The sequence below is a fragment of the Coccinella septempunctata genome, chromosome X (assembly GCF_907165205.1).
Source record: "Coccinella septempunctata chromosome X, icCocSept1.1, whole genome shotgun sequence".
Lineage (NCBI taxonomy): Eukaryota > Metazoa > Arthropoda > Insecta > Coleoptera > Coccinellidae > Coccinella > Coccinella septempunctata.
Genome location: NC_058198.1, coordinates 22,200,541 through 22,227,791, shown reverse-complemented (window position 1 = coordinate 22,227,791; position 27,251 = coordinate 22,200,541). Strand labels below are relative to the sequence as shown.

Genomic DNA, 27,251 nt, shown 5'->3' with positions numbered 1-27,251 from the left:
TTGGTAAAACGTCCAATCGCTGATGTCAATAATTGGATACTAGAAATTATTTTCAATTTTTTTTTGTTTGAACTTCTGATGCTGAAATGATTCAATTTTCAATCCATGAATTCGATTTCCGATTATTTAACACACCTATTTTGATAATTCAAGTTCGAAGAACTAGCACCGTTTCAAAATTATGCTGGAATAATATAAAATTTTTCCTTAATGTGTCAATCAATGGTGATTTTACCTTAGTAGATTTCAGGATAAGGCAAATGATTATTTGTATAAAGCTTTAAAAAGAGTTCTCCGTTATGTCAAGGGAACATTGTATCTAAAATTAATTCTCAGGCCTAATGGTAATTCTGATGTTCTTGTTGGTTATGTCGATTCCGATTGGGGTGGAGATGTTGTAGATAGGAAGTCAACTACTGGTTATGTTTTCAAATTATTTAATTGCACAATATGTTCGGCTAGTAAGAAACAGCATACAGTATCAATTTCTTCTACCGAATCGGAATATATTGCTCTAACAGTAGCTATAAGTGAAGCATGTTGGTTGAAGAAAATTTTAATGGATTTTCAATTGTTCTCCATGAATGATCCAATACCAATATTTGAAGATAATCAGTCTGCTATAAAAATTGCTAATAATCCTGAGAATAATAGAAGATTGAAACATATCGATATTAAATATTATTTTATTAAGGAGAAAATTGATACAGGTTTAGTTAATATAATACATGTAAAAACTGAAGAGCAATTAGCTGATGTGTTTACTAAACCATTATCCAAGATCAAATTTTTGAAGTTCATAAAATTGTTAGGTTTAGTGAACAACCATATATTATGTGAATGATATTTTTTATTTTATGTTCAAATTGTATCATTGAGGGGGTGTGTTCATGTACTATTGGCAACAATGATGCAATTTGGTAGATTGGTAGTATGTAAGTCTATGGTCTCTTATGTCAGTCATAGAAACAGTAGCAGAGCAGGTTATCTTGTTAGCTGAACGTGTTGCAGAAGTTTAAGTTTCTTATTATAGTTAATCCTCAAAAATACTGATTCAATTTTATTCCAACGATCATTTTCTTAAACCTTAACATTATTTTTAGCTGAATCATCAAAAGGAGATATTGAAAAAAAATTTCGCCACAAATATACTGCCGTAACTGTACGAACAAACTCCATTCTGAAATAAACAACTAAATGAAATGAAAAAATACCGTCATTTGGGGTGACTTTGCCTTACGCGGTGACATTGCCCATTTATGCCTGAAAAGTTGCGGCAGATAACCTCGAGCACTCTTGAAGCGAAGTGCGCTGTCTGTTGCGTCGAAATTATTGGTGGGAGTATACTGCGCTCGAAACGATTGTTTTCACCTCGCACGTGTTCGTCGTAGTGCTGTGAGATTGAACAAGTCATTTCCAAGAAATTTATTTATTTCAAACTTTCGCCTGTCTACCATTGTAAACTACGATATATTGAGGTGAGTATCTAACAAATGTACAATTTATTATTGAGGAAAACTGTGGTATATAATGAATGCCAAGAATTTGCTTTTCGAGCTTTGAAGTGGGGTGGGCAAAGTCACCCCGTCAAATGTTAGTCAAATTGGGGGGATTTTGCCAACTACATTCTAACTTTGCCCACCAGCAGGGTCTCCATCTTTTTAACATTAATGTGTTATTACAATTGTTTCAGAAACATGCCTAGGACTTACCGAAGGAAATTAGGGGCCCGCCAGTACAGGAATTATTCCGAAGAAGTTCTGTCTCAGGCAATTGTAGACGTTCAGAATGGTAAATTATCAGTGAGACAGGCCGCAATTCAATACAAAATACCCAGAAAAACTCTAGGAAACAAGATTGCACAGAAACATAATAAAAAACCCGGTGGACAAACGGTATTTTCTGTACCCGAAGAAAAAGTAATTTTACAACATATATTAACATGTGCCGATTGGGGTATGCCACTAGATTCCCTTGATATAAGGCTTATTGTAAAGGACTACCTTTCGACCCTTGGGTGGACTGTAGAACAATTTAACGATAACCTCCCTGGAGATATGTGGTACAAGAATTTCCTAAAAAGAAATCGGGACGAACTCTCTGTGAGAAAATGCCAGAATGTAAAGAGAGCTCGAGCAGCAGTTGGAACTGAGCAAATAATATCATACTTTGACCATCTAGAGAGGTCTTTAGAAAATGTTCCAGCTCAGAATATAATTAATTTTGATGAAACTAACTTCTTAGATGATCCGGGGTTAAAAAAAATGGTTTTCAGAAGAGGGGTGAAATATCCCGAACGCAATATCAACTCTACTAAAGGCTGCATATGTGTAATGTTTACAGTTACTGCTGTTGGAGAAGTTTCACCTTGTTATGTCGTATACAAGGCGGAACATTTGTGAATAACGTGGGTTGAAGGAGGACCAAGTCACACAAGGTACGGAAGAACAACCTCCGGATGGTTTGATGGACCAAATTTTGAGGAATGGCTCCTACAAATAATTGTTCCATGGGCAAAAAAACAGGAAGGTCCGAAATGTATTATTGGGGATAACCTATCCTCACATCTAAGCATGAACGTCATACAGCGGTGTGAAGAATTGGATATCAAATTCGTATTTCTACCTGCAAATGCAACGCATCTTTGCCAGCCCTTAGATGTAGCTTGTTTCGCTCCTATCAAAAAAGTTTGGAGAAACATTTTGACAGATTATAAAATGAAACATCCTAACAGTGTGAGCTTGGACAAGTCAGTTTTTCCAAGACTATTAAAAAGACTACTTGACGAGATTAACCCAAGAATTACAGAGAGTATCAAATCTGGTTTCAAGACGTGTGGTATTGTTCCAGTGAACCGAAATGAGGTGCTGAAAAAGATACCGAATTTGCCCCTTCCTTCTCACGATGATGCTCCAGCAATTGTGAGTGACACGCTTCTCAGTTATCTGAAAGCCTACAGAAAAGGGGACAATGAAACACCTATCAAAGGTCGCAAAAAAAAATTCCATTCCTGCAGGAAAATCTGTGTCCCTTATTGATTTGCAGCATTCTGGCAGCAACCAAGGCAACGTACATGACAATACAGAAAATTCTGATCCTACAGTTGGTTGCAGTAAAGATGAACCTAATTCTGCGTCTAAAAGTGGCAAAAGATGTAGAAGAAAATTGCAAAACCACTCTGACGACAGCAGCGACTCGGACGATGAAGCCATGTCCTTACACAACAGTTCAGATGGTGCAGAAAGTTTATCTGGTTTCGAAATAAATTTGCAGGTGGATGCGGAACAACTCAAAAAAGACGACTTCATCATTGTAAAATTTCCAACGGACAAGAAAACATTTTACAGGCACTATGTCGCCAAAATTTTAGACACTTATGAAAGTAACCAGGAATTTTCAGTTAGTTGCCTTCGAACAAATGACAAACAAGTTTTCGTCTTTCCTAACGAACCTGACATCTCTGATGTCATTTTGGAACAGATTGTTGGTGTTCTTCCTGCACTTATAAGTTGTCGCCGTGGAAGAATTGTCTTTGGAATTGACTTCCACAATTATCAAATGTGAATTAAACGAGAAATTACTGTTCATTGTGTTTTCTTTTTTTATAATCAGAATGTTGTTCCCATTTAGTTACGAGAAAGTAATTTTCATTATGTTTTCTTTTTATACTCAGAATGTAGTTCCCATTTAGTTGAGAAAAATAAAGTTACTTATTTGCCTATGTCTATTTTCGAAAATTCCTATCAAAAAATGTTGCATTTTTGTCCAACTTAACTAAAATTATTTAAAAAAACTTAAACATGCTTTTAAATGGGGTGACTTTTCTATTTCAATGAAAATAAATTAGGTGGGCAAAGTCATCCCATTCGGAAAGCTGACTTTGCCCACCCCGTTATTCAATTTTTTCTGAATTATTTTTTTTTATTGCAAAAAGGATACTATAGCAGCATTGGCCTTACTATCCCTCATTGATTAGATCATAATACTGAGGAAAAATCCTACACTATTTGAAAAAAAACTGATTCAAAGTTCAGAATTGGGCAAAGTCACCCCATTTTACGGTATATCGATAATATATATATATATATATATATATATATATATATATATATATATATATATATATATATATATATATATATATATATATATATATATATATATATATATATATATATATATATATATATATATATATATATTATCGATATACCGTAAAATGGGGTGACCTTTATTTCACCAAAGGAATAACCATCATGTTGCCGAAAAAGGGGAATCTAGCCCTGCCAGAGAACTATAGACCTATAACATGCCTACCATCAGCATACAAGATCATTACATCCACGTTGGCTCACAAAATAAATTGTCACCTCAAAAGCAACAACATCATGGCATGGGAGCAGAATGGATGTAAGGGCCAAAGTCGCGGCAGTAAAGAACTGTTGGTGATAGATAACGCGATAACTAAACAGGCTAAGAAAAGGAAAAAGAACCTGGCAATGGCATGGATTGACTACTTAAAGGCGTACGATTCGGTGCCGCACTCATGGCTGGTCGAGGTACTGAAAATTTACAAGGTGGACAGAAATGTGCTTGAACTACTCAAAGCTCTAATGGCCACATGGAGAACGACACTCACACTTAACGATACACCGACAGTCTACGAAACGTCTGAGATTACGATTAGGAGAGGTATCTTCCAGGGAGACGGCTTGAGCCCAACCTGGTTCTGTCTAGCACTCAACGCCCTTAGCAGTAAGCTCAATAGAACAACTTATGGGTATTCTCTCACAGATCAAACAAAAATCACTCATCTATTTTATATGGACGATCTGAAATTATTTGCAAAGGGGAGGGTACAACTCGAAGGGCTTCTAGAACTAGTACGGAAATTTAGCATCGACATCAAGATGACGCTGGGACTGGAGAAATGTGCTGCGGTGATAGTTAGAAGGGGAAAATTGGCAGAGGAGGAGAATATACGGCTGCGAGATGGCAACGAAATAATCAGTCTGAGTACGGAAGAAAGATATAAATACCTGGGGATACAAGAAACGTTCGAAATAAAACAACGGGAAAACAAGGAACAAGCAAGAACGGAACTAATCAGACGCACAAGACTCGTACTCAGATCACAGCTATCCGCCAAGAACAAGATAATGGCAATCAACATCTGGGCCATACCCGCTTTCACCTACACAGCAGGGATACTGTCTTGGCCGAAAACCGACCTACAACAGATGGACAGAAAGATCAGAACCACAATGACCCAGTTTGGACTACTTCATCCCAACTCGGCCATTGAGAGATTATACTTACCGCGAAAGGAGGGGGGACGAGGACTGAGCTCCATAGAGAATACCTGTTGGAAAGAACAAGTTAATATTAACAATCACTTCAATAGTATGCACTTACCAGTCCACCAATGGATAGCGGCACAAACAGCTTCTTACGCTGAAGCGGAGGCAAATGAAAGCGAACCTGGAGGAGAAAACACGACCGACGACCTCAGACGGAAATGGCAATCAAAACAACTCCATGGAAGGTTTTATGCAAGCTTACATCAGGATGACATCGACATCGCGGCATCTAATACTTACCTCACCCAGGGCTATCTGTTTCCACAAACGGAGGGAACAATCTTCGCCATACAAGACCAGGTCGTACCCACCCGAAATTACACCCACCATATAATGAAAAAACACGTTGAAAGCACAAAGTGCCGGCTTTGCAATGGTGCAGAGGAAACTGTACAACATCTCTCAGCGGGATGCTCCTCAATAGCAGGGACCAAATATCTGTCTCGACATGACAATATGGGTAAGGTGGTACATCAACTACTGTGCCTCAATAAAGACCTGATTCAACACTTTACCCCACACCATTTGTATGTACCAACACCCATCCTGGAAAACGAGAACACGAAGGTTTATTGGGATCTCTCTATAACAACCGACTTAGCAGTGGAACACAACAGACCCGATATGGTGGTTTGGAACAAAAAAGAGAACACGGCCACCATTATAGACTTCGCAGTTCCACAGGATTATAACATGCAAAAGACATATGCGGAGAAGATCAGTAAGTACGAGGCACTGTCGGGACAGATCAGGGATATATGGAGGTTGAGGAGAGTGGATATAGTGCCTTTGATAATAAGTGTCAATGGTCTAATATTGAAGAAAACCGTCTCAAATTTGGAGGAACTACAGCTACCACCCAGTACTGTCACCTGGATGCAGAAGGCGGTCATACTGGGCACCGTCGGAATAATCAGACGAGTGGTCACACCCCATTAGTGAACAGAGCTCCTCTTGGTGCGGGCACCCGAGAACTCTATGAACACCACGACTATGTGTGAAGGGATATATATATATATATATATATATATATATATATATATATATATATATTCTTTTGAAAAAGAGTGTTACAAACTTTTACAATCTGAAAATAACAATGAAGCGGGTGTAAAGAGATGGAACAAGAGACATATCCTAAAAACCTGTTTCTCGTTCCAGATCTCAGTGTAAGCAGAGGAAAAATGTCAACGGGGTACCATACATATCTTCGTATGATACATGAAAAAAACAGAGATAAAAACCTCAGAAAAAACTCTCTGTTTGCCCGTATAAGTGTAATGATGATGTATTTGTGTAAAGAATAAGCTGAAAATAATTGAAATTGAAGGACATCTTCTTCATATGACAAAATCCAAGAACTTCTTCCCATTCTTTCTACTATGATGGTTGACGAAGAATAATCTGAAAACAAAAAAGAAAGAAAAAAATCGAGAGGGGTGTATTGAATTTTATATTACTCATTAAATAATTTTGAAATTAGTAACCCAACTCAAAAAAGAATCGGTAACCGAATGAATACCTTCGAAACCACCCTGAAAATGATATATTCTACAACTCTTCACCAAGTGGTCTATAGTTTCTTCTTCTGCACCACACTCACATCTTGGACTATCAACAGCATTCCACCTAAAGAGCATGCTATTACACCGACCATGGCCAGTCCTCAGTCGATTTAGTGTACACCAAATTTTTCTTGGAAGATCAAAGCCAGGAACTTTTTTTGAAGGATCAGTAATCAAATCTTTATTAAAGAGATTACATGAATTCCATTCTGATTGCCAAAATTCTTTATGGTTATTAGTTGAATACAGAAAATCATTAGTCCATAAAGGCTTACGAGATTTTAATCTGGCACTTCTAGAATCTGGTAAATATGATAAAATTGGAAATGAATTTGGGTAGGAATGGAATTTAGACTTCGAGACTGCCACCTGTCGGCGAATATGAGGTGGTACGATGTTTGACAGAACGGGTAACCAATGCAAAGGTGTAGATTTGATAGTCCCCGTAACGATCCTCATAGAATCATAATAATTATTATTGTTGTTTAATTGATTCACATAAATGTATTATATTTACCTATAGATGGAAAATGGACCGTGGATAATTAAAAAACTTAAAGTAAATATCTAAAATCAAAAGGTGAAAACAACGTGTTTTTGGGGCTGACAGATAGGTTATATTTACTTGTGATTGTTGCAGAAATTCGAGGTGTAGTTGGAATATTTCAACTACAAAAGGGGCGTGTCGCGACACTTCTCGACAACCAGAAATGAAAAGGAAGGGGTCAGGGGAAGTTTTGTTTACATGTTCCGATTGGTTGGACTACTGTCGCTGGCGACACTACGAAGCTCTGAGAACTAGGCTAAATATCTAGGCATTACCCTGGATAGGAAGCTTCAATGTAACTCCCATGTGGAAAAAGTCATCCACAAAACGAGGCACTCCCTATGGGCCTGCCAAAGGATTTGTGGAAAGACTTGGGGGATAGCGCCGAAGCAGCTCCGCTGGCTGTATGTCACGGTGATCGTCCATTGATCACCTACGGCCGTATCGCCTGGTGGTCCTGCACAGAACGCTTTCTAACCCAAAGTAAACTTTCGAAACTCCAGCCTGAGCCTGACAAACTCACTTTCGTGCCCAGTCGTATATCAGTCCAACTAGAGACAGACGGGGTGATGGGCATGAGAACTGATCAGATAATAACTAGAACCAGCACGGATGGAACCTTCAGTTCTCTGATTCCAAGCAGAGACGAATGGCTCCGTCACAAGGAATTCTATCTACAAGGACCTTGCTGGTTTACTGATGGCTCCAGAACCAGTCAGGGATCTGGAGCCGGAGTCTACAGTCGTAGACCGCTGACTAAACTCAGTGCTAGTCTGGAAAAGTCGGCGACAGCTTTTCAGGCAGAAATCTTCGCCATCGATCTGTGCGCAAGCCATTTGCTGAACATTGGTTGGGCGAGCAGATCAATAAAAATCCTAACGGATAGTCAAGCTGCGATTAAATCTCTCGCGGCAGACAAATGCAACTAGGCACAGGTATTTGAATGCAGATCTAAACTCTCCAAATTGGAAAGTTTAAACAGACTGCAACTGATTTGTGTACCTGGACACTCTGGCTTCAGTGGCAACGATGCATCGGATGCTCTAGCCAGAGAAGGCGCAACATCAACGCTTATTGGCCCGGAACCCAGTATAGGAATTTTCAATTCCTTAGTCAGGGACCGAAACAACAATAAGGCAAAAGGCCCTGGAGTACTGGCGCAACCGTCCTGGACTGCGTCACTCGCATAGGGCTATTTCAGTGCCTCCCAGCCAATACACCAGTTGTTGGCTAGGATTTTCTAGAACAAATCTGAGATCTATTATGGCGGCTTTCACTGGACACTGCAAACTCAGAGCCCACCTTAAAAAGCTTAGCCTCGTCAATGACCCGCTCTGCAGACTCTGCTTAAAGGAGGACGAAACAATTGTCCCGGCGGCAGACAGGGTTAGACATGGAGTATTTGGTTCTCCGAAGATGATCCTAGAGGAAATCAAGAATCACTCCCACTCCGACATCATCTCCTTTTTGGGCAGGAAGGGACTGGAGGGAGAGATCTGGTTATATGAGCTTGCCTGTGTGCTACAATAGATCGCTTGGTCGCAGTGGCAGGTTTGAGTTTATCCGTTCAACACACCCAGCAATCAGTAATCAGTAATCCGTACCATTACGGATCATCAAGGATCGCGCATCGTACGTCGTGAGTTGCCTGGAATCAACCGGGTTTCTGAGAGTTTCGATTCTCAAATAACTGAGATTGGTGTACCTGCTGAGTACCTGGATGATCTCCAAATTATAACTGGAAATAAAGTAGGAGCGGTCAACAATGTGAGTCTCTAGATACGCCTATCAGAAGATACTCTAGTTGCTCGTAATCCTTATCGACTATCCGCTACCGAAAGGGAAGCTGTTCGTCAAATCACAAACGATTTGATGGCGAACAACATTATACGTCCTAGTGAATCACCTTTCGCAAGTCCTATACTATTGGTGAGAAAAAAGGATACATACTTCAGAAGGTACGTCGACTATCGTGAACTTAACACAAGTATTTAGAAGAGGTAAAGAAAACACACTAATCCAATTTTTTATTTAATTCTCTTGGCGATCGATTTCGGCATCTATGCCATCATCAGGCCAGCTGAAATACACAAAAACATATAATCAAACAGAATTTCCATGGACAAGCCGTTAGACATGACATAACAATTTACAAGTTAACAGGGAGAACATGAGTGACCTCGAACATGGACCTACCGTCAAAATATGAAGAATCGTTGCAATAAGTGTCATACGGGTATTATAAAAAAGGGTTTATCAAAATCCGTTGTTTAATGTCAGTTTATCTATCAAGAAGTACCAGAACCATCAAATTTCCACTTCAAACTCCAATAGAAAAGCATGTGTATCGTCATATGAGGTTAAACGAATGGACCGGAAACATTAGGTGACAACTCGCTGTCAGAGTCATAACACCACAGAGTATGGTCATATCATTGGTATAGAATATGGTGTTATTTTTCTTATGTTGGAAATGTCTCTTATAAGTACTTGAATAAATGCCTCCCAGAAAATTCTGAGATGTCATTTAGAAGGTGAATATTATCCTTGTTTTTGAGGATCTCATGCTGTTCAAGGAGAACTAGTTTATTATAGTTGTTTTCTTTTCGTATCAGTGACAGATTTTCTATTGTGGTCCCATGTTTACATTCGATTAAATGGTTTCCAAAAGCTGATTTAGGCCTGTTTTTTATATGTTCATTGAACCTTATTTTGGCAGCACGAGTTGTCATGCCTATATAAAAGGCCGGACAATCGTTACAAGTTATCTTGTATATACCACTATGATATTCATTACTAAGTTTGGATTTGTTATTAGTTAAGATATTTTCTAGGGTTGGATGTCGTTTGTTGACAATTAAATAGTCATGTTTTCTCAGAATGGAATTCAGTCTATCATTAAACTCTTTAAAGAATGGTATGGAGATGTAATTTTGTCTGATACAAATGTGGGGGTATATTTTTTTGAGGAGTATTTTCTTCCTTATAGAACTCAAAATATTCTCAACATAATATCTGGGAAAGTCATTAGATTCAGCGATTTTAAATATTGTCGTCAATTCTCTGTCAAAATCATTTTTGGACAGTGGAACACTCAGAAGTCTGTGGAAAAGAAACATACACGTTGAATAAGAGACATCGTAACAGACAACATATAGAATTTCTACACGAATGCAAACAACATGACGTTATCCCAAGATTCCTAAATATCAGATTACCAGCTGTTCATAACGAAGCTAAGAAACATCGAATACGAATGTCACTACTGAAAAAGGAACTGCGTCGACAATATCAGTTATCGAACAATATCGATTTGAGGTTGAAATTTCTCCACCACTTTCTCCTGAGACACCTACATACTATAGAATATAGCATATTAGTTGATAGTCTGGTAGAAGATACATTCTACATTAACTGGAATGCTGACCGAAAGAGGAATCAGAAGTTAAAGTTCCTGATTAACCAAAAAGAGCGCACACGACAGCAGACAAATAGAGTTCACAACGCTCCACCTGATATCATCCAACCGAATGAAGTACACCAATTTCACGATAGATTCACCAACCTTAGTGATGTCGACTTCAGTGAGGAGGAAGAAACGATACTGAATCTCGGACATAAATTTGCTCCAATACCTAAATCATTCGACATCCATGAGATGGCTGTTGATATTGAGCTACAAATTAGAAGTGATCCAAGCTTCGACACTTTAGCTGACGGAGTTCTTCATACTTTAAAGTGTTTTAGAGAAAAACGGGTTAAGGTGAGTGACCGAGAACAAATTGACATTAATAAAAAATTACGTGGAAGTATAAAAAACATACGCGAGAAGGTTTCAATTAATGATCTAATAATAACAAAAGCCGATAAAAACGCAGGATTAGTTATTCTGAAGAAACATCTATATATAGAGAAAACTCTTACTTTTTTCAATGACAATAACATTTTAGAGATTAAAAACAACCCCTTGATAAAATTTTCAAACAAAGTTAATAACATCATAAAAACTTCACTCCCAACCTTGCATAAATTTGGGGAGACAATATTCAGTATTAAAGAAAGAAATCCACAAACACCTAAACTTTATAGCTTAATAAAACTACACAAGCCTGATAGAAGTATCAGACCCATCACCTCGGCAATAGGCTCGCCCACACATAAAGTATCCAAATTCCTAAACAAGTTGATTAATGGAATATTTAAGATGAGATCACAATACTCTATTAAAAACTCACAAGAACTCATAAAAGATCTGAATTCTCTTAAGCTGGACCCCCATAAACGATACCTTCTAATTTCATTCGATATAGTTAATTTATATAATAATATCCCAGTTGAGGATACACTTGCAATTTTGTATAAACAGCTGAAAGATTATCTTGAAGCCAACAATGATCTTAATTTGGACGCAACAGATATAGAAAATATCATGGCTCTAGCCAGAATTGCTTCCGAACAAAATTTTTTCATTTTTAATGATAGGGTGTATGTAATGAAGGACGGTTTACCAATGGGATCTCCATTTAGTGGCCCAATGTCAGAGATTTATCTTGACTTTGTGGAAAAATTGATTATGCTTTTACCTTTGGCTCAATATATAATACTATGGAGGAGATACGTCGATGATGTTTTTTGCGTGTGGGCCGGAACTGAAGAAGAATTAAGAGCGTTCTTCAACACATTAAATATAAAATTTAAGATTAAATTCACCATAGAAAAAGCGCAAAATAATTCATTAAATTTTTTGGATCTGAAAGTTACTTTGACAGAGCATAACACTTTCACATACAATATTTTCCGTAAGTCAACCCAGACAGACGTTATCATCCCTTACAGATCATATCATTCAACCCCTATAAAAAACTCTGCTTTTATGTTTCTTTTCCACAGACTTCTGAGTGTTCCACTGTCCAAAAATGATTTTGACAGAGAATTGACGACAATATTTAAAATCGCTGAATCTAATGACTTTCCCAGATATTATGTTGAGAATATTTTGAGTTCTATAAGGAAGAAAATACTCCTCAAAAAAATATACCCCCACATTTGTATCAGACAAAATTACATCTCCATACCATTCTTTAAAGAGTTTAATGATAGACTGAATTCCATTCTGAGAAAACATGACTATTTAATTGTCAACAAACGACATCCAACCCTAGAAAATATCTTAACTAATAACAAATCCAAACTTAGTAATGAATATCATAGTGGTATATACAAGATAACTTGTAACGATTGTCCGGCCTTTTATATAGGCATGACAACTCGTGCTGCCAAAATAAGGTTCAATGAACATATAAAAAACAGGCCTAAATCAGCTTTTGGAAACCATTTAATCGAATGTAAACATGGGACCACAATAGAAAATCTGTCACTGATACGAAAAGAAAACAACTATAATAAACTAGTTCTCCTTGAACAGCATGAGATCCTCAAAAACAAGGATAATATTCACCTTCTAAATGACATCTCAGAATTTTCTGGGAGGCATTTATTCAAGTACTTATAAGAGACATTTCCAACATAAGAAAAATAACACCATATTCTATACCAATGATATGACCATACTCTGTGGTGTTATGACTCTGACAGCGAGTTGTCACCTAATGTTTCCGGTCCATTCGTTTAACCTCATATGACGATACACATGCTTTTCTATTGGAGTTTGAAGTGGAAATTTGATGGTTCTGGTACTTCTTGATAGATAAACTGACATTAAACAACGGATTTTGATAAACCCTTTTTTATAATACCCGTATGACACTTATTGCAACGATTCTTCATATTTTGACGGTAGGTCCATGTTCGAGGTCACTCATGTTCTCCCTGTTAACTTGTAAATTGTTATGTCATGTCTAACGGCTTGTCCATGGAAATTCTGTTTGATTATATGTTTTTGTGTATTTCAGCTGGCCTGATGATGGCATAGATGCCGAAATCGATCGCCAAGAGAATTAAATAAAAAATTGGATTAGTGTGTTTTCTTTACCTCTTCTAAATACCGTTCACACTAATGGAGGATTTCATTAATAGAATTAACACAAGTACTATTGAAGATCGATTTTCATTGCCATTAACTGAGGATCAGTTGGCTAGGTTAGGAAAAGGATGTTATTTCACATCTTTGGATATGGCTTCCGGTTTCCACCAAATACCTCGAATTATTTTTTGGTGCCATCAGAAGTAAGGGAGGCTTTGGAGCAGTTGGGTTATTATTATAATAACCCAACTGCTATGCAGTTCGAGGTTTCTTATAAAAGAATGCTAATCCATACTGAAATTGCTGCCTCAAACAGTGGGAATGCTGTCAATTTGGAATCGGTAGCAATTTTAACATGTGGATCTGGACGGAAAATAACCCTTTCCGATTCAGGGCAAAATTTGGAGGAAGATGAAGGCTATAAATCCTTCATCATCAAAACCCAGGCTAAAATTGAAAATTACAATTTCAATGTAGACCCGGCATGAATGGTCATCAATATATGTAAGCAGGCTGAAAAATATTTCAGATTTTTTCATAAAACTTCTCATATATATGTATATATATATAATCCAAATGCAAAAAACGTGTATAAGATCTTGGATGCATTTGGAGATCATTTATATGACGATGATCCTATTGATGGCCATTCAATACATCTGGTAAAAATGATTTTGAAAAAAATTTTCAAATTGAGGTTACACCACGAGACAAGAAAAAATCTAGATCAAATCAGACAATCAAGGTCAAGATTACTGTTCACTAAAATGATCCTATTCAGAAATGAATAGGGTATTAATAAATTATTCATTATATAATATTATAAAACTGAATTATATAAAATATGTATTGTAAGAAATCGAATACACGAATATGGTGAGCCGCTGCCGGTCAAAGGGGATAAGCGCTGAGTAAACATAATAGACAGCCGAGATTTGAAGCTGTGGTACTCAGGCAATTGGATTTGAAGATCCCTTCGTGCTCGGATGTACAAGCCGCTCGATATTTCTTGTGTATACGAAAATAAATGATTAAGTTTGGAATTCTTGAGTTTCATTTCTAACAGTATATTGTTGTATACAAAAAATCCCATTATTGTTACTAAAAATAACTTTGCTGAATAAGCAATATTAAAATAATATAAAAGAGACTTCCTCAAACTGCGAAGCAGTTCCGCCCAGACCGTCATACAGAACATTAGTTCCGCCCAGACTGTCGTATAGAACGTTAATTCCGCTTAAGTAATCATACCACACGTATCACATATTGTAATTCATACGTATAGTAGCTCTAAGTACCAGTTAAGTGTAAAAGTGACCTGTAACCATAACCAGTAATAAATCAAGTTAAGTTAAGTGCACAGTTTCAATTCCAACGACCATTCGACGAGTTTTGGTGTCTTCTCTAAAAAGCCACCTGGTGTCAGAAGAACCTTTTTAAAAACCCAAAAGTTCGCAGCAGGAATACGACACGAATTTTTGGTGTCAGAAGTGGGATTAATCAAAAAGAAAGTTGATCAGGGATTAACCACAAAGTTGATCACCCAGAGGTACCCAACAACCCCAAGAGGGACAACAAAACAAAACCAACCCCAAGAGGGACAACAAATAATCAGCCCACAAAGGGACAACAAGGGATCGCCGGATAGGGATCACCTCAACGCAACAAGGGGTCACCAGAAAAAGGGACCACCACAATTCAACAAGGGATCGCCAGAAAGGGATCACCAAAGAATCAATCCAAGGGTAACCTAGAGCCAGAGCCAAAGCCAGAGCCAGAGGGATCAACACCAATCAACCAGAACTTCCGGACGCAAAGTCAGAGGAGCACCTCGACGGAAGGCCCCACCCAAACACCGCAACCAAAAGTGAGTCAAATTTTTGAAACTTTGTAAAGTATATAAAAACTGCACAAAATGTCTTTCAAAGGAGAAAAACCAGGCACCGCGAATGATAATCTAAGTGACGACGAACCATTTGAAGAATTACCATTAACTGTTCTATTCAAATTCATAAAAACATTCAATGGCGACAGGACGGAACTCAACACTTTTATAACAAATGTGAATTCAGCATTTTCATTGGCTCAACCAAATCAAATTCCAAGTCTTTTTCTATTCGTAGTATCACAATTATCCACAAATGTCATAAATGAAATCGATATTGATGAAATAAGTGATTGGACAACCCTAAAAACCAAACTGAAAACGTATTACAGTCAAACAAAGCATGTCGCACAAAGCCATGAAGAACTAGAAACACTTCGTCAATATTCGAATGAGGGAATTACCGATTTCTTCAAAAGAGTCGAAAAAATCAAAAATGAATGTATCCAAGCTGAATATCTATCTTCCGAACCAGACGAATTCACCGCGATTAAGAAATCAATTCAAAGAACTGCATTGAGAAGATTTATCATTCATTGCAAACCGGAAATATCTCAAATGTTAAGAGCTCGAGATATCGACAATTTGAACGAAGCTTATAATATGGCCCTTCAAGAAGAAAAAATTCTCAATTATACGAAAAATAAATCGAATAGTTCAACCGGACTTTACTGTTCTTATTGTAAAATGAAAAACCACAACACACAAAATTGTCGCAAAAAACCAAGGTCTAATAATTCCAACCATCAATCAAGTCGAAACTCTTATCGTAACAACAACAATTCTCAGCCAGGAACCTCCAATAATACTCATAATGCAAATTCCAATCATAATCCTAATCAATTCAACCCAAATTTCAAGAGAATCTTTTGTACGTATTGTAAAATACCTGGACACGTTTATGAAAACTGTAGAAAGAGACAAAATCGAAATAATTATACTCAAAATCCCAAAGTCAATAAAGTAGAGAAGGATTCTTTAAACTCGAAAGGTCAAACTCTGTCGAATGTCCCAGAGTTGGACCATGGCCAGTATATGGAGGCATTCGAATGAATCATTACGGAGCAGAACTCCAAATAATTTCATTCAATGTCGAAAATTCACCAAACAAAAAGATAAAATTTTTAATAGACAGTGGAGCAGCAATGTCTTTAGTGAAACACGATTCATTAATTCTTAATATCACAAAATTAAATCGTGAAAATGTTGTTTCATTCAACGGAATAAATCCAAACCAACCAATTTTATCCTTAGGCACAGTCGACCTCGAACTTAAATTCGAAAATTTCACTTTTCCCATAATGACTCAAGTAGTTGTAAGTCATGAAGTTCGTTTTGAAAATTATGATGGAATTTTAGGTGTTGACTTTTTACAGAAAAACAACGCAGTACTTGATTATAATAAGAAAGCTTTAATCATCAACGACATAATTATTCCCTTTGAAAACAAGAGTCCTCAGAAAATAATCTTACAACCACGCAGTGAAACGATCGTTGAAGTTAACCTAATTAATAATTTATCTGAAGGTGTGATTAAAAACCGCGAAATCGACGATGGTATACTCATTCCGAACGCACTCGTGAAGAACAATGAACAAAAGGCTTATCTACCCATTCTGAATCTGAGAGACAGTACCGTAACGATTGATACTGACAAATTGAAATTCGAACTAGAAGAAATAATTCCTGATGTAATGATTAATTTCACCGAGCAAATGACGCCGAATGAAAGGAAGCACTTGTTATTTGAAAACCTACGTACCGAGCATTTGAATTCAGAAGAAAAACAATCCTTATTGCAAATTTGTAATCATTATTCAGACTTATTCCATCTACCTGGAGATTTTCTTACCTCAACAAAAACTTTGAAACATAAAATTCCTACGACAACTCAAGTTCCAATTTCCACAAAAATTTATAGATATCCCAAAATTCACGAAGAAGAAGTGAAAACGCAAATAAATAAAATGCTTGAACAAGACATAATTCAAAATTCACATTCACCCTACTCCAGCCCAGTTTGGGTTGTACCCAAAAAAGCAGACGCTTCAGGAATCAAAAAGTGGAGATTAGTGATAGATTATCGGAAACTCAATGAAATAACTGTTGGAGATAATTATCCATTACCCAATATTGAAACAATTTTGGATCAGTTAGGAAACTCAATTTATTTTTCAACATTAGATCTAACCTCAGGTTTTCATCAAATCGAAATGGACGAAAAAGATGAAGAAAAAACTGCATTCAGTACTCCTTCAGAACATTTTGAATTTAACAGAATGCCATTTGGATTAAAATCAGCGCCCAATACTTTTGCACGACTAATGAATATTGTTCTATCGGGACTCCAAGGAATTGTTTGTTTTTGTTATTTAGATGACATTGTTGTATATGGCTCTTCTTTACAAGACCATAACGAAAAATTAAGGAAAGTATTTGATCAATTGAGAATACATAATTTGAAACTGCAACCAGACAAATGTGAATTCTTGAAAAAAGAAATTACTTATCTTGGTCATATCATAACGGATAAAGGTGTAAAACCAGACCCAAAAAAAGTCGAAGCTATTAAGAATTTAAAGGAACCAACCAACGCAAAAATGATTAAAAGTTTCTTAGGATTTGTTGGATATTATCGAAAATTCATTAAAGATTTTTCAGCAATTGCGAAACCTCTTACATCATTATTGAGAAAAGATCAAAAATTTGATTGGGGAGAATCACAACAGGAAGCTTTTTCTGAACTGAAGAACATAACAACAACCGATTCATTATTCATTTACCCAGATTTTTCTAAACCATTTATTTTAACAACAGACGCATCAAATGAAGCTATAGGCTCAGTTCTTTCGCAAGGAAAACATGGAAAAGATTTACCAATTGCCTATTATTCAAGAACATTATCAAATACGGAAAAAAATTATTCAACCACTGAAAAAGAACTATTAGCAATCGTTGACTCTTGCAAACATTTCAGACCATATTTATTTGGAACCAGTAATATTCAAATCTATACGGACCATAAACCTTTAATTTATCTAAAAAATTGTTCGGATCCTTCAGGACGATTAGCACGATGGCAAACATTATTAATGTATTACAATTTCGAAATAAAATACAAAAAGGGTAAAGAAAATAAAAACGCTGACTTCTTAAGTAGAATTCCAGATTATAATGTGAACTCTATTGAGGAGAGGTGTGAAGAAACAGAAAATTTCACATTCAATGATTTTAAACGTTTTCATCAGATGAACTTGAATATTCCAGAACCAAAAATGATGAAGAAACCTCTAAATAGAATTCGTAATTTAGTAATTCCATTTTCAACAGACAAATCAGAAAGAAATGAATACTCCGATTACGTGTACAAACATTTTTCGAATATAATTCCTCAAAATAATCGAATTGCAGAAGTAAGTCTCAAAAAACTACCTGAACAAATAATCTATGTGATATTTATCAAAGATGGCGTCACAGAATCCACAACATACGAAACATTATTTGAAACCCTATATAACTTGAAAGCCTTATTAAAATTCAACAATTGTTCTAAGTTTGTCATAACTGATATTCCCAAGAATAATGACTTGATCAGAAAAGATACTTTCAACAGCCTTCTATTCTACTTATTCCGTGATTTCAAATATAACATATTAGAAGAAGATAGAATGCCAATAACAGACAAAAATATGATCAAACAAATATTATTTGACTATCATGATTCACCATTATCAGGACATCAAGGATTTGAAAGAACGTATCATAAAATCAAGGAAAATTTTTATTGGGATAATATGAAAGAAGATATAAGAAATTATATCAGAAATTGTCAAACATGTCAATTGTCGAAAACAGATTTTAGAAATAATAAAAGCCCAATGCAAATAACGACAACCTCATCAAAATTTTGTGAACAAATTGCAATGGACATAGTTGGTCCTCTACCAGTAACTCAAAACGGCAACAGATTTATACTCACTCTTCAAGATGATTTAACGAAATATATTCAATTATATGCAATGTCTAATCATGATGCAGAAAACGTAGCAATTCACTTTTTAAAATTCTGTACTAATTTTGGCTTCCCAGAAAAAATATTATCAGATCAAGGAGTTGAATTCACATCCAAGACATTGAAAGAATTGAATAGAATGCTAGGAATAAAACACAAATTAACCACTCCATATCACCCACAAACAAACGGATCACTCGAGAGAACTCATTTAACGTTAAAAGATTATTTGAGATGTTACGTAAACAAGGATCAAAATAATTGGGATGAATTTCTTAACTTAGCAGCATATTCCTATAACACGAACATACATAAAAGCACAGGAGTAACACTGTATTATATGAATGTGTCTCTATGGTTGTGTATAGCTTAGATCTATGTTCATGTCAATGTCAATCAATAATAGAATGGCCGCTAGTGAAGCCACGCTTGTATTGTTGTTGCTGAATAGAAACTAGACTTAATCCTTTAGTTTTATTAATGTACCCTTGCATCATAAATGGTGTCAGGTGTTCAGGTGTGTATTTCTGTAAAAAGTAAGTGAATAAACAAATAGTCTGCTTGAAAGACGAACGACTAGACGAGAATGGAGTCATTCTTTAGATCACCAGAACCGCTGCTTCTAGACGGCAATATATCAGAAAACTGGAAGAGGTTTGAACAAAAATTTAATGTTTTTCTTGAAGCCACTGGATTAAAAGACTCGCCAGAACCGAAGAAAATAGCTGTATTCTTAAACTTGGTGGGAGATGATGGATTGGAGCTGCACAACAGTTTCACCTACAGCGAAGCTGAAAGTAAATCTTTAAGTATGATAATGCTCAAATTTTCAGATTACTGTTCCCCAAAAACAAATGAAATCTTTGAGCGCTATAAGTTCAATAGTATTTATCAAAAGGAAGGTCAAGCGTTCGACAGCTTCCTCACTGACCTGAGAAAAGCAGTAAAGACCACAGGATACAAAGAACAGAATGAAATGATAAGAGACAGGATAGTAATGGGAATTCATGACAAAACCACGCAAGAAAGACTGCTACGAGAATCAAAATTAACACTGACGAAGGCAATTGAATTTTGTCGAACTGTGGAAGTAAGCAAACAACAGTCGAAAACATTGCAAGAAGGTGGTGCAGATGTTCATTTAGATGATGTAAAGCACAAGAAGCCAAATATGTGCAAATATTGTGGTTACAAACACGATTTTAAGAAAAAGTGTCCAGCATTTGGAAAAACGTGTGCTAGTTGCCAAGGAAGAAATCATTTTGCGTCTGTTTGCAAAAGCAGAACAAAGAACCACAACAATAAAGGAGACGAAGGAAGTTCAAGAAAGAAGAAAGTTGATGAGCTACAGAAACAAAACGATGAACCAGACAAGGATGGGACAGATGCTGACAGTAGTGAGTTCTATGTTGATTCTGTGAAATCAATTGGTGCAGTGGGTGCAAATGTAAGAGAACAAACAGTATGGAAAAAGAAACTTATTGTTGAAGATAAAGAAATTGAATTTAAATTAGACACTGGAGCTGAAGTGAGTATTCTTCCTGCATATGCTGTTAAATCTTGCAACTTATCTAGAATAAAACCTACAGATGTAACCTTGGTAGCATATGGTAGTGAAAAATTTAAGATCAAACCTGTTGGAGAAATTTCTTTAACTTGTAGATGTAATGGTAGGAATGCTATCATCAATTTTATTGTAGTAGATTGTAAAAATCAAGTTCCATTGTTGGGTTTAACTGGTTGTATAGCTTTGAAATTGATCAAACGTATAGATAATTTAGTGAAGAACATTGATCTCAAAGTACATGGGAGCAAGACAATTTTTAGATCACTTGAGGATATTAAACTAATGTATCCACAGGTATTTGAAGGCCTTGGTAGATTTCCGAATGAGTATCATATCAGTTTGATATGATTCTCTTAGAGAAAAACTTAAAACTAAACTTGATCAAATGTGTGAATAAGGAGTAATTAGAAAAGTTGATAAACCAACAGCATTTTTACATCCTTTAGTAATAGTAGAAAAACCTAATGGTGATTTAAGATTGTGTCTTGATCCCAAAAGCTTAAATGAAAGTATTAAACGAGAACATTTTCTCATACCATCTCTTGAAGAAATAACTTACAAGTTGAGTAACAAAAAATATTTCACCGTTCTTGATATGAAAGATGGGTATTGGCAAATTGCTCTGGATGACGCAAGCTGTGACTTATGCACCTTTGGTACGCCCTTCGGAAGATTTCAATTCACAAGATTAGCTTTTGGTATTAATTCTGCGCCAGAGGCTTTTCAAAAGAAAAATTATGAAGTTTTTGGTGATATTGAAGGTGTAGGATTATATTTTGATGACCTCATTATAACAGGTGAAACAGAGGGAGAACATGATAAAAATTTAAAAGAAGTTCTTGATCGAGCAATTAAATGCAATTTGAAGTTTAATTTTTCAAAAATTCAGTTCAAAAAAGAAAGTGTCAGATATATGGGTCAGATTTTTTCAAAAAGTGGAATTTCTACCAACAAGAGTTATACAGATGCTATTATTAAAATGCCATGTCCCCAAAACAAAACTGAATTATTAAGATTTTTGGGAATGGTCAAATATGTTAGTAAATTTATACCGAACATGTCAATAATAAGTGCTCCTCTGAGAAATTTAACCAGAAATGATGTAGACTGGCAATGGTCAACAACACATCAAGAAGCAGTTGACAATCTAAAAAAATTATTGGTTAATGCACCTGTATTATCTTTCTTTGATCCTGAAAAGTCTATAGAAATTGAAACAGATAGTTCAAAAGATGGGTTAGGGGCCTGTCTTATTCAAGATGGTCATCCTATCGCATTCGCTTCAAGAAGTTTGGCAAAGAATGAAATAAAATTCAGCCAAATTGAAAAAGAATGTCTTGCAATACTATTTGCTGTACAGAAATTTCATTTTTTCATATATGGTTTACCAGTGTTGGTCAATAGTGATCATAAACCACTCGAATCAATATTTAAAAAGGAGTTATCGTCAGCAACTCCAAGAATTCAGAGAATGAGATTAAAGTTACTGAGATACAATATTACGGTCAGATATAAACCAGGTAAATATTTGTATGTAGCTGATACTCTATCAAGAGCTTTTCTAAATGATCGAGAGAACAATTCCGGTGAAGAGATTGATTTTGCAGTGCATTGTCTAATAAAAAATCTTCCAATATCGGACAAACGTAAAATTCAGATTGCTGAGGAAAGTGAAAAAGATCCAGTGCTACAGCAAGTAAAATTATTCATTGATACTTGTTGGCCTGATCAGAAAAATATAAAAGGTGATCTAAAATATTTTTATAAAGTCAAAGAAGATCTTATTGTTGAAAGCAATTTAATACTATTCAAAAATAGATTAGTGCTTCCGTCACAAATGAAAACTGAAATGCTACAATTGCTCCATCAAGGACATTTTGGAATAGAAAAAACAAAAGCCTTAGCAAGAAGCATATTTTATTGGCCAAGACAAGCGAAAGATATAGAAATGTTTGTGAAGTCGTGTAAGATTTGTGAAAAATTCGCTCGTAAAAATCCAAAACAGCCCTTGTTACAATATCCGTTACCGCAAAGACCCTGGGAACGTGTAGGTACTGATATATTTACGTATGGTAACCAAAGTTATCTGGTACTATTTGCTGCATACTCAAATTGGTTGGAAATATTGCCAATAACTGATAAAAGCGCTCATGCTGCTATCAAAGTGATGAGACCTATATTTGCAAGGTTTGGTTCCCCAGAGTTTTTGGTGGCAGATAATGTACCATTTAATAGTTGGCAGTTCAGAAATTTTGCTGATTCCTGGAACTTCAAAATACTGTTCAGAAGTCCACATTTTGCCCGCTCAAACGGTTTAGCAGAAAAGGCTGTATCAATTGCGAAAAATATTCTTAAAAAAACGGAAGGTAAAGATAGTATAGAGGGTATTGATAGCGCTCTGTTGACTTATAGAAATGCTCCACTCAAATATATGGACTACTCCCCAGCGCAATTATTGTTTAGCCGTAGGTGCAAAACAAAGGTGCCTATTTCTGACAGGTTGCTGCATCCTGAGTTGTGTAAAAATGTTTTTGAAAAATTAAAGAAAAAGAGGGAAATTAATCTTTTCAATTTCAATAAAAATTGTGGTAAAGATTTGCCTCCAATTGATAGAGATGCTGATGTTACTGTTTATAATCATCATCATAAGACATGGGAACCAGGAATTGTAATAAATAAACATGGGGCTCCTAGGTCTTACATAATTGAGGATAAGTTTGGAAATAGCATAAGACGAAATCGTCATGATATAAGGCTATCTAATAACCCTTACATGGCACAACATACTCAGGATTTCACTGATGTCTTAAATGAAAATTTGCCCAATCAAGAGCCTTGTAAAACAGCAAGTTGTTCTAATCATTCATCAGTAAATAACAATTTGAGTTTTGATGTATCATTTGATACTAGTGTTGGGTTACCTAGTAATAGTGATAATACTTTAAGAGTTACCCGTTCAGGTCGTACTGTTAAAAGACCTGATAGACTTAATCTTTAAAAGGGGAGATGTATTATATGAATGTGTCTCTATGGTTGTGTATAGCTTAGATCTATGTTCATGTCAATGTCAATCAATAATAGAATGGCCGCTAGTGAAGCCACGCTTGTATTGTTGTTGCTGAATAGAAACTAGACTTAATCCTTTAGTTTTATTAATGTACCCTTGCATCATACATTAATGTACCCTTGCATCATACAAACACCCTATGAATTAGTATTCGGACAGAAATCAAGAATACCTAACTCCATTCGAAAACCTTCTGAAAAACCTCATTACTCAGATTTAGCGAATTCAATTGCGAAAAAATTGAAAATTGCCAGAGATGCAGCAAAGGAAAACATAATAAAGTCGAAAGAAAAATCAAAAACTTATTATGACAAAACGCATAATCGTACTTACACATTCAAAGAAAATGATCTAGTAATAATTCAAGATTCAAGAGCAAAACAAACCAGTCAAAAATTTCCAAACATTTCAAAGGACCTTTCAAAATAATTCAAATTCATGATAATGAAACCGCCACTATTGAAATCGATAAAAACAAATTAAAAACTTATCACTTCAATCTACTGAAACCCTTTAATATAATTTCAGAAGACGAAAATTCCCAAAATGGACATAATCAAGATATTACCATTAACGACCCTTCTATTGATGACCCAGGGCCTAGCAACCGAATATAAAGTAACTCCAATTCCTTCATCCTCAGGAATCATATTTCATAACTTAGGCTTAGCAAAAATATCTAATGAACATTTCACTCTTTTATCCTATATTAACCTTACACATATAGAGGAGAAAGTACAAGTAATTAAAGATTTTTATTCAATAACACTCAGTACGTGTCACATCGCAATTAACGATCAATTGGCTAATGAATGTTTTAATCAAATGAAATATATTCAAAAAAAGTTGGAAACTATTCAAAAATCATTCAATATAATTACTCATAAAATCAATGTTATATCTAGAAGAAAACGAAGAGGATTAATGAATGCCGTTGGCACGGGAATTAAATGGTTATTTGGAAACCCAGACAGTGACGATGCACAATTTTATTCTGATTCCATAAACTCGTTAATTAATAATGAAAAACAAACCGAAGTTTTAATGCAACAGCAAGTTAATGTTATTTCCGATACCATAACAAATTTCAATAATTCACTCACTAGAATGAATGAAAATATTAATATTCTGAATAAAAATTTGAAAAGTTTCAATAAATTTCAACAAGATATGATAACTAGTAAAAACAGTTTTGAAGTCGAAATAGGATTATCCAACCACATTATTTTACTTATCGAAATGACAGATGAGTTAACCAATCAGTTGAATGAATACGTGAATGATATTTCTCTTATTTCAAATAATATCATCAGTTACAATATTTTACCACCAGAAACTCTTTATTCCGAATTGCATAAAATTTCTACGAAGCAAGACCTCCCATTGCCATTGAGCGTTGAAAATATTTTTATCTTTTACAAATTGCTAGAAATGAAATCATTCATTAACAAAGGATTATTAGTATTATCGTTCAATGTTCCGATTGTTACTAAAGGAAAATATGAAATTTATGAAATATTATCAGCACCAGTACCTCATCATGAAGATCCAATGTTATTTTCATATATTGAACCAAGTACACCTTATATTGTGATTTCGAGAGAAAAAACCAATTACTTTAATTTGAATACTTTAGATAAATGTTTCGAAACACTTCCAAATAATTATTTGTGCAGACATTTATATACTATGAGGAAGACAAACAACAATAATCAATGTGAAATAATATTATTCAATGAAAGAGTTGATGTTATTCCGAAAACTTGCAAAATCCATAATTTCATTGCAGAACTAGAAATTTGGCATAAATTAAGAAATAATCAATGGTTTTATAGTTTATCTTATCCAACACAACTATCAATTGTGTGCGATGATAAATCCACAAGAGTTGAACAAATCTCTCAAATAGGCTTATTTGAATTAAATCCAAAGTGTAAAGCATTTACAAAAACAGTAATTCTAGAAGTTCAAGGACAAATTGGCATAAGTGAACTGATGAATATTTTGCCATTCACAGATATTAATGAAGACGATTGTTGTAAAAACTTAAAGAAAAATCTCACTAGAAGCAGTAAAATTAGAACCATTAAAATTGAGCAATTTAGATCTTAGAGAATTAAAATATGCCCAACATAAATTATCAGAATTCGATGAACAATTGCAGAACCAATTGAATAAACCATTTATAATTAAACATACGAATTGGTTCACAACCATATTGTTGATAATTGCTTTTATGATAATTTCCATTATAATTTACAAATGTTTGAAATGCTTCAAATTCATAGACTTATTCAGAAAATGTTGCAAATCAGATAGCAGCAATGAAAGATGCCTTCCTTGTCTCCAAATATTTAATAATTGTAGTCAAAAACCCACTCATGAATTCAGTGTTTCATTTAAAAACGATAACTTTGAATCAACTGAATCCGATTTAAATGATGAGAGTCAATCACTAAAATCATTAAGAAGATCACAAAGACTCAAGAACATAAAAATATCAAGAAATTAATTCAGTACTTGACTCTATGAATATTTTGTATTGTATAAATTCAATCTTCATCATTTCATATTTACAAATTTTTGTTAAATTAAGAAAGCACAAAAATTTTAAATACCCCCAGAGGTGTTGTATACAAAAAATCCCATTATTGTTACTAAAAATAACTTTGCTGAATAAGCAATATTAAAATAATATAAAAGAGACTTCCTCAAACTGCGAAGCAGTTCCGCCCAGACCGTCATACAGAACATTAGTTCCGCCCAGACTGTCGTATAGAACGTTAGTTCCGCTTAAGTAATCATACCACACGTATCGCATATTGTAATTCATACGTACATATAGTAGCTCTAAGTACCAGTTAAGTGTAAAAGTGACCTGTAACCATAACCAGTAATAAATCAAGTTAAGTTAAGTGCACAGTTTCAATTCCAACGACCATTCGACGAGTTTTGGTGTCTTCTCTAAAAAGCCACCTGGTGTCAGAAGAACCTTTTTAAAAACCCAAAAGTTCGCAGCAGGAATACGACAATATACCTTTCCATGCAAGAACTACTTGTAAAAATACCGCACGTCCATGATCATTCTGAAACGGATGACGTACGTTTTCTTTGCGGCGTTGCTGATAGAAGTGGCGCGACAAGGAGGTCCGATGTTTTATCTTTGTCGCACTCGTTGTGTGCAACCTCAGTGTTAGAATCACAACAAACCCGATATTTGTAAGGTGATGTTCCGTCTCCTGGGGGTAATAAGTCTATGGTTATA

General features: G+C 35.4%; 3 protein-coding genes across 4 annotated transcripts; all 3 read left to right on the top strand.

Moving 5' to 3' along the window:
* The first annotated feature begins 1,073 nt into the window (after positions 1-1,073).
* On the top strand, positions 1,074-3,854 carry LOC123321997. Of its 2 annotated transcripts, none has more exons than XM_044909813.1 (2): positions 1,074-1,478; positions 1,694-3,854. In XM_044909813.1, exon 2 carries the CDS (start codon positions 1,698-1,700, stop codon positions 2,400-2,402), a length of 705 nt encoding a protein of 234 aa, XP_044765748.1. In that variant the 5' UTR covers positions 1,074-1,478; positions 1,694-1,697; the 3' UTR covers positions 2,403-3,854. Both variants share the same exon structure in this region, with proteins under 2 accessions (XP_044765748.1, XP_044765750.1).
* Positions 3,855-14,533: 10,679 nt separating this feature from the next.
* LOC123321989 lies at positions 14,534-27,048 on the top strand. The gene is made up of 2 exons (XM_044909803.1): positions 14,534-15,322; positions 24,515-27,048. The coding sequence occupies exon 2, from the start codon at positions 24,533-24,535 to the stop codon at positions 26,096-26,098; it is 1,566 nt and encodes a 521-aa protein (XP_044765738.1). The 5' UTR covers positions 14,534-15,322; positions 24,515-24,532; the 3' UTR covers positions 26,099-27,048.
* LOC123322384 (uncharacterized protein K02A2.6-like) lies at positions 22,868-23,917 on the top strand. Its single transcript, XM_044910329.1, has one exon. It carries the CDS (start codon positions 22,868-22,870, stop codon positions 23,915-23,917), a length of 1,050 nt encoding a protein of 349 aa, XP_044766264.1.
* Positions 27,049-27,251: the final 203 nt, after the last annotated feature.

What these genes read in the sequence shown, in the direction of transcription:
- LOC123321989 (XM_044909803.1), top strand. Translation starts at nt 24,533, where the DNA reads ATGGACATAATCAAGATATTACCATTAACGACCCTTCTATTGATGACC.
- LOC123321997 (XM_044909813.1), top strand. Translation starts at nt 1,698, where the DNA reads ATGCCTAGGACTTACCGAAGGAAATTAGGGGCCCGCCAGTACAGGAAT.
- LOC123322384 (XM_044910329.1), top strand. Translation starts at nt 22,868, where the DNA reads ATGTTTGTGAAGTCGTGTAAGATTTGTGAAAAATTCGCTCGTAAAAAT.